General features: G+C 33.1%; 1 protein-coding gene across 5 annotated transcripts in view; it reads right to left on the bottom strand.

Moving 5' to 3' along the window:
- LOC106468560 (transient receptor potential cation channel trpm-like) overlaps window positions 1-12,529 on the bottom strand; it is a 112,770-nt gene that overhangs the window by 95,394 nt on the left and 4,847 nt on the right. For 3 of the 5 annotated variants that reach the window (XM_022397626.1, XM_022397622.1, XM_022397607.1), the window contains exons 2-3: window positions 8,787-8,853; window positions 5,308-5,494 (exon numbers count right to left, since the gene is read on the bottom strand). In XM_022397626.1, coding sequence (XP_022253334.1) covers window positions 5,308-5,310 — 3 coding nt within the window. In that variant the 5' untranslated portion in view covers window positions 5,311-5,494; window positions 8,787-8,853. Of the gene's footprint in view, window positions 1-5,307; window positions 5,495-8,786; window positions 8,854-10,214; window positions 10,235-12,529 lie in introns of those variants that run through there. The other 2 variants (XM_022397612.1, XM_022397616.1) reach the window with 2 other exon arrangements.

The following is a 12,529-nucleotide window of genomic DNA, read 5'->3' on the forward strand; positions in this document are numbered from 1 at the left end:
TTGAAATTATGCATGTTTTTTGTTGTATAATGGTCGTGATATATCTATTTGAGCGTCATCTGTATAGTTACTTAGGCCTACAAGTTACAACAATGTATAAGAGAAAGCAGCTTCTAGGAATAGTAAGGAAGAAATAAACTAATTTGTTATCATTACATGGACTGGATTTCGAATTATTTTCACCATATAAAATAAACGACTTCACCTCCGAAAAACCAAATGGCGTTAAAGCAATATATATATACTGCATTAGAGTTACAGGAGCGTGGAATACAACATCGCCCGATGCCCAAGATCACAAGGTTGTCTCAGGGGCAACAGTTTTACTGCTATAGGCTCTACCCGTTTGACATTTTTTTCCACATCGTTCGTTCTGTTGGTAGAAAAATACGAGTAGATTCTAGGAAGCCACGCAAAGTGTGATATACGGAAGTATAGCACATACACACCAACACTTAAAAAATATGCACCTCTAAACCTCAAGCCAAAACTGTATACACAAATCCCTTTAATCTACAAACCCTCCGTCACATACACAGAGTAACAAACATATTTAAATACAATTTTTACACTGCTTTTATATGCAGTAATGTTTGACTGCCAGTTCTAAGAGGATTACATAACGTAATAAAAAAAAATTACAAAAATACTTAAACTCAAACTGGGGTCCGCGAGTCATGTTCGAAATTTCGTAAAAAGAAAAAAAAAGATTTACAGAATAAAAAAATGTTTTTCGTGAAATTAAATCTATAAGAATTAAAACATTTAATTTTGGAATTCAGCTTTTCATGTATATGGAATCTTCAAAACCAAAAGCATCTATCTGGTTTGGAGGTCCGCGAAAAAAAATTGAATGAAAAGGGGTCTTCAAGTTTCTAAAGTTTGAGAACCGCTGTTATATATATACACTCAAACGTACATACATAAAACTCAATTTTAGTGTTCATGGTAGCATTACATTTCTTTATCAGTTCGTGCGTGTAGTATTATTCTTCACGATGCTCTGTGAAATCCCAGTGAATAGACGTTAAAATCCATAAAATACATGAACGAATATAACTTATGAAGAGCATATGCGCAAAACACAGTATACGTCATTCCCGATCAAACTGAACAGCCAATGGCATTGTATTGATTGTTTTCAGTTATTAAGTTAAACAAAATCCTAAAGATAATATTGTAAATTTTCGTGTGTGTTTTATGAGATATACCCTCCCCGTCCCTTAAAACACACATAAAAAGCAGATGTTTTAAAGATAAAGTTGATTTTTCTAGCACTTTGCCATTTGAACAAGAAGCTTTTTTTTTCAAAATTCTACAACACTCCCTGCACTTAACACTTCTAAAACACGCCGATTTAAAATAAATGTACTCGTTTATATCTTCCCCATATACAATTTGTTGCAAAAAATGAGGGGAGGGGGTTAATGACACTTAAACATACATTTCACGAACATAAAGACGACTTGAGTAAGAGTAATTTATTAAGATTAACTTGTTCCATGAAATATCGCGCAAGAGAGAGAACGTATCTCCTACTTACTACCACTTAATCAACATTCACACTGAGACTTAATCAATATTACATGCTTTTCCGTTTCTAGCCTTGGACCTAAAAACATGAAAGACAGTGTCATTTGTTTTCATTCCCTCTTAATTTATTCTCAGCGCAGTTACACGTACTTCAACCTTTCAAGTTACTTGTACTGCGTTTAGAGTATTCACGTTAACTCCTATACTTTTCGACACGCAACAAGTTAAACTAGATGTCGCGACGAATGCAATATATCCATAATTCCTTATACATATATTGATGTTATCATAATAAAACTTCCTACGAACGAGCGTTCATGCTGTTTCTTTCTTACCTTATATATATTTGTGTGTAAGAAACATATACGAAAATGGGAACTTGCTATACAATTTTCTGTAAACACTCTAATAGAATGTTGTTTATTACAGGTCTATAATTTAACTATTTTCAAGATATAAGCTTTAACAAATTTAACTACTCACATCTAAATGTGTATTTTATATATAGTGTTATGTCAGAATATTGGTTAGTGTTTTTCATACAATGTAAGTACAAGTTTCTTCTATATAGTGTTATGTCAGAATATTGGTTAGTGTTTTTCATACAATGTAAGTACAAGTTTCTTCTATATAGTGTTATGTCAGAATATTGGTTAGTGTTTTTCATACAATGTAAGTACAAGTTTCTTTATCTGTTCTCAGATTTGGTGGAATTCGAACCATAGCAGTTAAAGACGAAGATGTCTTGATCCAAGAGTTTTGAAATGGGAGCCACAGGAAAAGTTCAGAGGCTGTAGCAAATACAAAATAATGTTCAGGTATTCAGTGTCTAAAGATTCATTGCGTAGGGGCTTCAGTCAGGATACAGAATTTAATGGTAGACTTTGTGATGAGAAGGTTTAGGAACCCATTTCTTAACAAACTAGTCACGTCGTGAATTTTACAATTTACAAATCTCAGGTTTCACTTCTGTATATGTTTGGAAAGACTTTCAATTGAATTCCATCAGCCAGCTTGCAAAACTGAATGTCCGGTTATCAGTGCCGATTTATAGGTAGTTTTTAACTTACTGAAAGTTTCTATCTATATGTATAAATAATCAAACTCTAAGCTGACAAAAAAAAAAAAAAAAAAAACAAGTGAGAGATTCTGATCATTACCATCCGATTTGTTTAGCTCACGAGTGGGAATCTGAATGTTACCATCCGATTTGTTTAGCTCACGAGTGGGATTCTAAGCATTACCATCCGATTTGCTTAGCTCACGAGTGGGTTTATGAGCATTACATCCAATTCTTTTTGCTCACGAGTGGGATTCTGAGTGTTACCATCCGATTTGTTTAGCTCACGAGAGGGATTCAGAGCATTAACATCCAATTTTATTTTAGCTCACGAATGAGATTCTGAGCATTACCATCCGATATGCTTAGCTCACGAGTGGGATTCAGAGCATTACCATCCGATTTCCTTAGCTCACGAGTGGGTTTCTGAGCATTAACATCCAATTTTTTTAGCTCACAAGTGGGATTCTGAGTGTTACCATATGATCTGTTTAGCTCACGAGTCTTCCCAATTCACCTTAAGTAACCACGAAGTGAAAACTGAAGAGTTTCGGCAAGTGATACGTGGTAGCTTAATTGGCTAGAGAATATCTCGGGTTAGTAGAGTCGAATCGTATCAAACTATAATTTTCATTCCTTCAGAAAATTTCTAAACTTACAAGACAGTTAATGTGCCACCCTTACGTTCCAATTACGACATATTACAAGATATTGATTACACAAATACTATGAAACCCAACTTACTTCTACCTCTCTATTGTATCATTAACTTTCACGTACGAGTTCTTCAACTTTAGCAAAATATTTCGTATTAATGTTCTTAATTTCAGGATCAGTAGAAAATAGTTTGAATTAAGAGTTAATTATCCTGACTCGATAAATGAGCGATAACCTCGCTTCAGTAATATTTTATTTACTTGTATCTCATTTAGAATATAAAGGAAAATAAATACGTTATGAAGCTATCATATATGAATGTAGTGGTAGACAACATAGTATATATTAGGGGTGTGTATCTCATCATAGTAGTCGATACGATACGTATCTAGATACAGAAGTTTTACCAACGGTTTGTTACAAAGTTTGACAGTCCTGTCTGTAATTTATTATATATATTACTAACATTGTCTAATTTCAGTACTCCACACTTTACAGTGCTTTTTCAAATTTTCAGGTTTGATCAACTAAATGGCAGCTGGCAAGAGAAGTAAAATTAAAAAAAGGTAATATCTGTCTATCTATTTTGTTGTTGTTAATTTGTTATGTTACTTTGCATGTAATATTTTTGATAAAAGAAATAAAAACAACACGTAGTACTCAATACTCATCTTCCTTTATTTAGTAAAAATACTTTATTAGAAATTCTAATTTTTTTCTGCGCAAAAGACATACGTTTACTGAAAGCTTGCCAAGTTTCGTGAAGATACATAAACCGTACCGTACTGGACGATGTATTGATACGGCTTCACAATTCGGTGCTCGTATCGTCACATATTTAGTATATATGGTAGAAAAAATGGTATTTTTCAGATTAACACCTGATTGATCCTAAGAACTGTTACATAACTTAAGTTCTGCTGCTTGTAAAAATGTTTAAATCATTCAGGTCTTATTATGTAGAACCACCAACCATATCATCTCTTGCAGGAACAGTGTACAACAGAAAATAACATTTTACTTTTTAAAAATATTCACAGAAGTTCTCCGTATTTGAAAGTAACGTAAATTAAAAACAAAAAGTTATTACAAGTTTTGAAAGGGTATGCAATTTCAGTAAACAACAAGATTACGAAACTACGTCTGAAAAACAAAACAAATTCACAAGAGTTTTACTCTAAAAAAAATTAAGTCAAAATTCCTCCAACTGGTGCTAAGTTTGCCAGTTAGTTTTGGTTTTTGTGTATAGCGCCATCATGCCGCGTGACTTAATATAATTCGGCACACGTTCATACTGTGCATGGTGTAATAATACTGTTGAACAGTGATAAGTGCCTAGTAAAAAAAAAAAAGTTATATTAAATAATATATTGATCTGCATCAAAATGTGACTTTTTCTGAACAACGGTTTAGTTTCACCCTTGAACTGATAAACCTTTCCTTACGTCTATGATAAATTAAATAAAATGCACCCAGAAAACCAGGTGACACTAGTCGTTACTGCTTTTTGTTTGTAGTTAAGCGCAAAGCTACACAAAGAACTATCTGTGCTATGCCCATCACGGGTATCGAAACCCGGTTTTAGTATTACATATAAGCCTTGAGATTTACCTTTGAACCACCTGGGAGAAAGGTCTTTACTATTACTAAAGATAAACAGAAAATTTATTAAAAGGTTCCCCCCTTTTTTATATAAAAAGAAAATAAATAAAATCAATACTTTGATGAAATAGCCAGAACGCCTACACGTTTGCTAATAATTTAGGAAATAGCCTCGATCTCACTCAGTCATTTTTGGTTGTTGTTCTTGATACAATCCTACATTTATATTTTAATAAAAAAAAGAAGTCATATTATTTGAATTACACATCAGAATATATCCAGGTTCAATGATATTAAAGTTGAAAAGTATAGGTAGAAATTCTGTAGTACAACTATTTAAATCATTTAGTATTAGCCCAGACTTAATAAGTTAAGATTTTATGCGGACATATAACATTCATGAATTAGAAGTGAAAAGAAAAACGGTTGAACAAAGCCGTGCAAAGCGAACTCACCATTGCAGTGTGAAGGATGCTCAAGCTCTAACTTAACGGCTGCAGGTGTCCTATGGGTGTAAGATCTGTAGCTGTTAGTGTATGTCTTGTCTTCCTGCTATAGGTTGAGGCTCAGTCCAATCACCAATTAGAACTTACAAAGCAGCTGGGTGGTGGTCACACGCGAAACAAAACTCTCTGCTGCTCGCTGTAGAGAAAGAGAGTGTAGTTTTGAATTAGTCAATATACATTGTAGTTGTTCCAATAATATCCTGTAACAGACATGCGTCATTCCAAGCTTGCTTTCAGTAATACACGTTTCTATCGTAAAATAGCTAAACTAAGAAAGTATGCAACAGTTGAGAGGCACTTCCATTTTATTTAGAAGGTAAAGCGGGATCTACAAAATGCACGGCATATATACAACTCGTAAGAACAAAAATTACAATAATAAAGCATACAACATAAAAAAAAAGGGAACGGTCGACGTAGTTACTAAATGTAGTCCCAAAAATTGCAAACTGTTTGCAACTTGATTTTATCATTAATACTGATTAAACGCCAAAACATTTTTTTGTTATTAAATTTTTGCGCAAAGCTACTCAAAGGCTATCTGCGCTAGCAATTTCTACTTTTGAAGCGATAGCTGGAGGGAAACCAACTAGTTAACAATGCCCACCGCCATCTCTTGGGCTACTCTTATCAACGAACAGTGGGATGGATCGTTATATTATAACGACTCAAAAGACGAGCATGTTCAGTGACGAAACTCTAATCCGCGACCCACAGATTGCGAACTGAGTGTTCTAATCACCAGGTAATGCCGGGCCCACCACCAAAACAGTTCAGTAGCATCGTACTAACATAAAAAACAACAACAGTGTTTTCAGTTAGGGTTTGTTAACAGAAGCACAACACAACTAAGATAATCAAAAACACGGTAACAAGAGCTAGAGAAGTCATACAATAACGATAATGACCTTCGCGTAAAAGTTCGTTTTGAGAAAACTCGTCAACCAAAAAACATCTACGAACGGAAAACAAATATTAATAAGCGAGGTTTAAAAACTAATTTTGGTTATTTTTTATTAATAGACATTTCTAAAAATGCACTTAAAACATTATACCGAGTAAACTTAAAACACAAAATATTATTTGATTAAGTCAGCTGGTAGCAGCAGCGCCATGCAAGATATTTTAGTTTCATATTTTTGAGGTAACTGTATTTCGCTTTTGCAAAATTATGGAATAAACACTTGAAAATACCGAGAAAATGTACACTAACATGTTACGTACAAAAACCAAATCTACGCTCATAGGACTTCATATATTTATACATTTATGCAAAAGGGAAACTATACTATAGCATTTAAGATAAACATATGAGTGATATACAGCAATTTATTTAACGACTAGCTGTTGATTTACAAAATCCATTAAATAGAAACTGCTTTGAAACTAAAATGAAATAGTTGTCTTAAAATATATGTTTATTCAAAATATCATACGAAAATTTAAAAAAATCTGAGATATGTTCTGGTGTAAAAAGTTTATACCGAGAAGCAAGTTTAAACACGGTCTATACAAGAAACAACTGAAGCCTACAAAATATATTATTGATCACTGCCAAAATAACAGGTTCTTTTAAAAGATTTCTCTGTCTGTACATAAAACAATTCAAGTCTAGAAAATGTATTGTTGACCACTGCAAAAATAAAAGGTTCTTTTAAAAGATTCCTCTGTCTATACAAGAAACAACTGAAGCCTAGAAAAGGTATTGTTGACCACTGCAAAAATAAAAGATTCTTTTTAAAAGATTTCTCTGTCTGTACATGAAACAACTGAAGCCTAGAAAATGTATTGTTGACCACTGCAAAAATAAAAGGTTCTTTTAAAAGATTTCTCTGTCTATACAAGAAACAACTGAAGCCTAGAAAATGTATTGTTGACCACTGCAAAAATAAAAGGTTCTTTTAAAAGATTTCTCTGTCTGTACATAAAACAATTGAAGTCTAGAAAATGTATTGTTGACCACTGCAAAAATAAATATTCTTTTAAAAGATTTTTCTGTTTATACATGAAACAACTGAAGCCTACAAAATGTATTGTTGACCACTGCAAAAATAAAAGGTTCTTTTAAAAGATTCATTTTTCTGAAAATACAGAACAAACTATGGGACTGAAAAATCTAAATATAGTTAAATATACATAAATAACTCATATTTCACTAATAATAAATGTAAATTTCCATGACGAAGTCCATTACGTTGCGTGTGATGACATTTTTATTATGCAAGTTCTAATAACGCTGTTAATGAAGTCCCACATCAAAAATGATGCAAGATCGTTTTACTTCAACAGATTTGTATTAGTTAATTATGAAACATCATGACTACAATATCGAAATAGGTTATTTTTGCCTATTTTGAGCTAAAATAGGATATAAAGGATGAAAAAGAAAATAAAGACTTGTTACCGTTAATTGTATTCAAGATGTCATTAGTGACTTATGTCAAAAATATCAGTATAGTGTAATATCCATGACACATTCAATACTGTGTAATATCCATGACACATTCAATACTGTGTAATATCCATGGCACATTCAATACTGTGTAATATCCATGGCACATTCAATACTGTGTAATATCCATGACACATTCAATACAGTGTAATATCTATGACACATTCAATACAGTGTAATATCCATGACACATTCAATACAGTGTAATATCTATGACACATCAATACAGTGTAATATCCATGACACATCAATACAGTGTAATATCCATGACACATTCAATACAGTGTAATATCTATGATACATTCAATACAGTGTAATATCTATAGCATTCAATTTGGTACACTTGCTACGGTTTAAACGCTGAAACCTAGCGAAGCATTACAAAACAACAGGACTAAAGTTTTCGCCAAACATTCACGTTAACTACAGATATTTCATCTTTTGTCTCTCATCAGTGGGATCTGTCACAAAATATCCGTAATAAGAAAGTATGTAACAGTTAAGAAGCACTTCCACTTTATTTAGTAGGTCAAATGGGACCTGTCACAAAATAGCTGAAATAAGAAAGTATGTAACAGTTAAGAAGCACTTCCACTTTACTTAGTAGGTCAAATGGGATCTGTCACAAAATAGCTGAAATAAGAAAGTATGTAACAGTTAAGAAGCACTTCCACTTTACTTAGTAGGTCAAATGGGATCTGTCACAAAATAGCTGAAATAAGAAAGTATGTAACAGTTGAGAAACACTTACATTTTATTTAGTTGGTAAAGTGGGATCTAGAAAATCAACAGCATACATGCAGCCCTTATGAACAACAACAACAAAAAAAAACGAATAACAAATACACAACTTAAAAAAAGGGGGAGAGCAGTGGATGCGGAGTTACTAAATATATTTCCGAAAATTACAAACTGTGCTCTGCCAACCGCGGATATCAAAAACCCGATTTTTAGCGTTATAAGCCCTCAGACTTACCGCTGAGCCACATATGGGCGCTGCAGATGAGATCTGGTATTGGACGACGAGCTTCTTGGGCAATAGCCTGTAGGAAATAATACATAGTTCTGAAAATATATTTTTACACGCCTCTTATTTTGAATCGGAAATGGACAAATTAAGAATGAAACAAAAACAAACAAACAACAACAACAAAAATTCCTGCATTTTCGTGATTTTGATCACAAGTCTTAAGCTTATTATTGCATTTGTTATTTTGTGTTTTTTTTTTAATATTAAAGAAAACTTTACAATTAACTAGAATTTACCCACCATAACCAGGTGAAATAACATTTATAACACTTGGTATAAACAAACAACTATACAGAGGTTGAGTATACATTAAAAACGATTTCTTTAGCCTTACCACGTTGTTGCAGTCTATGTTGTCACGACCGGTCATGCTCTTTCTGACGACCGTGCATATTGCTACAGGCCTGCAACACAGTTTCCCTTTTAAAAAGCCCCCATCGCAAGGCTGCCATTTCAAAAGCACACACCTCTCCATGCAATGCTTTCGACATTCCAACATTATAATTTCGCAGCACCTATTTAAACAGTCTAATCACACAGAAATCCGTTGCGTCTGTTGTCTCGATCGGTATGTTTACATGAAAAATAACATGGTTACCCGTTTCATTCTCTAGTTGCTTAAGTTATGCGACTGTAATCTTTCTGGGTGGTCCTGTTTCACTTGTTAAAAACGCCAAATTTTTTGTTACCACGGCTGGGCTATGTTTATTGCGAGTCTCTTTCTGGATGGTCTTGGGACCCAAGTTGATACATGCTCCTTGGTTTTCCAATGTCCTTAAGTATAAGATATTCCTATCACAGAAATCATAAGTCCAGATCAGAACACATATTGATGATCTGACTGTATAAATGTCTAGCGTCTGAAAGGGCTATTCCATACCTTTACCAAAATGCAAAAGCGATCAATTTTCGGTGTGATCACACTACCTAAATGCTAAACATAGTAAAAATGTAGTTTGGACACGTGTCCTTCCACCGCGACTTTATATCGGCCATTGTTGTCACGTGAATTACAGTTTGTTTGTAATTAAGCACAAAGCTACACAATGGGCTATATGTGCTCTGCCCACCACGGGTATAGAAACCCGGATTCTAGCGTTGTAAGTCCGCAGACATACCGCTGTGCCACGGTGGGGCATGAATTACAGACTTCCACATTCAAAATCGTTTTAATATAACGTACTAAACCCTCTACGTGTAAAATATTATGAGTGATATCTGTTACTTGAGCTGATTCTATGTAATATATATATATAAATTAGCAGTCCAAATATAAACCCAGCTCTAATCTTTACAAATCTCTATCGTTTTGTCACGGATATGATCTAAGAAATTCTCGAATTTAATAAAATTATGCCTTTTACGAGACTTTACCTCCAGGGGTCGTATCATTCCAGCATCAGACTGACTCTTTGTTGTTAACTGCAAATCTACTACACAGTGAGTGTGCTCGACCCACCGAGTATATCGAAAGCCGATTTTTAGCGTTATAAACTCCAAGGCTTACCGCTGAGCCACAAGGGGGCGCTGCAGACTGAATGATATGAAACAGAGCAAATTAGAGTTTCAGTATTGTAATTCTTATATAATAATAAATTTGTCACTAGTTTTTTGGTGTTTTTTTCAGTATATATTTTGTAACGGATGCAAATACAAAACTTATTATCAGAATGTTGTTTTTTTAATTTTCTTGTATTTGTTACTCTCAAATATTACACCTTGCGGCTTTATCAGGGACACAACGTATACACAGTAACGAAGAGTTAAGTCTGTATTTTGTATTAAATTTCAGTGGTCGAGCTCCTTAACATAAAACTGCTTTGATTTACGTAATACATTATGGAAATAGTAATAAAAAAATTATTCTGTAATTTGGCAGCTACATGTCATATAAATAGTCTTGTAGCCTGTTGTTTACTATGAATATTGCTGATTTACATGCTTTTACAACATATATAAATTAAAATAACTTTTAATTTTTTAAGTCATAACTATAGCGCAGTGGATAGCGCGTTGGATTTCAAATCCAAAGGTACCGGGTTCGTTCGTAAAAAATTACTGCAACAACAACTTCCGTCGGCGAGGTGTTGTTGGGGCCCTATGCTCCAGTGGGAGTCTACAGGGACTATTATTTAAGTTATAAAAATATCTACCGCCTTCTAGTAATTATCAGTACTAACGGTCTTTAAAATATTAATTTACTAAATTCACTACATAAGTTTGGCAAGGTTAGTGAAATGTGGAATCGTAATACTATTAATTTCGTTCACTAAATTAAGCCATCTTCAATTTCAGAATTTTGTTACTTTGCCATCTAAACAAAGCACGAAAACGACTTCAACAAGAGAAGTTCCATTTGCTCAGGAGATAGTTTAAACTTGATGTATCTGACTACTTTTTGAAGTCATCTTCTGGGCAATCATTCAAAAATGCATACAACAGACATCAAACAAAAAAAAATTGGATGAAAGAAATATAATGAAAATTTATATACTTGTCCATATGAAAATACAAAATAAGTATATGAAAAGTAAAATATATTAAAAGATTAAATTGCGTTCATCTGTCAAAAGTTCTACTGTTCAACCAGAAATGTACTCGTGATCCGACTACTTTTCTTGTAGTCATCTTGTGGGCAAACACTTAAAAATGTAGACAACAAACACTGAGCTGGGATGAGACCGTTATAGGACAGGTTGGTTTTACCCTACTGAAACTACAGGCGAGAGGATAAGTACATTGATTGTGCACCTTTATATCATATACAAATGAGAAACTTTACATATATATACAACTTTAGGAGCCGAACATTTTCTGATATAGTACCAACTGATCAGCTCAAGCAAGTAATTTAGCAGTTGAAGAGTTTTCGATCGTAGTTTCATTAATAAATGTTTTCATATGAGGACAATTTACGATAAATGAAATTGTTTTGTCTTGCAAAAAAAAAAAGATTGTTGGAATGTAACTCAGGAAATTTATCATGTTAATGCATCATTTTTTAAAAATGAATTGCCTTCAAATGTGTTGGATGCATTACATTTAAGGAGGTTTATGGGAAGGATTGATAAATACTTGAATGATAAAGGCTGGTTTTGAATTATTTTTTTTATTAAGTTTAGCGGATGTTGTTCATCAATTTTATGTTATAATGGAAACAAAGCGGACTTTGAGAGTCATTCATGTGAAAGTACAAAGTAAGCGTGTGAAAAGCAAAAAATTCAAATGACATTTATCTGTCAAAAATTCAGTCATGAATTATAATTACTTAAATGAATATGTTATTTCTTTCATATCAGATATTTTTATATGAATTAGTGCTACTGTTAGTAGCACAGGCCTATAATTCATCATTTGTTTTGATAAGCACAAAACTACAAAATGGATAAATATGCTTGGTCTGTACTAAGTGTTAAAACCCAATTTCAACCATGGAGCATAATTCATTGTTACATAACTTTTGTTAAAATCAGTTCAGTCTGCATTCATCATAATTAACTTTCTCTACTTCTATAATTGTTATTACTTATTGGATATAGCTTGTGTAATCTTATTATAAAATAATTTAGCCATTTTATATACACTGAGTGGTCACAAGTATATAGACACCTAATTTTTCGTCATTTAACTGATTTATGCTAATTAATTTGTGTCCACAGAGCAATATATATAAATGAAAATGGTCCGCA

This window comes from Limulus polyphemus, unplaced genomic scaffold (assembly GCF_000517525.1).
Source record: "Limulus polyphemus unplaced genomic scaffold, Limulus_polyphemus-2.1.2 Scaffold89, whole genome shotgun sequence".
NCBI lineage: Eukaryota > Metazoa > Arthropoda > Merostomata > Xiphosura > Limulidae > Limulus > Limulus polyphemus.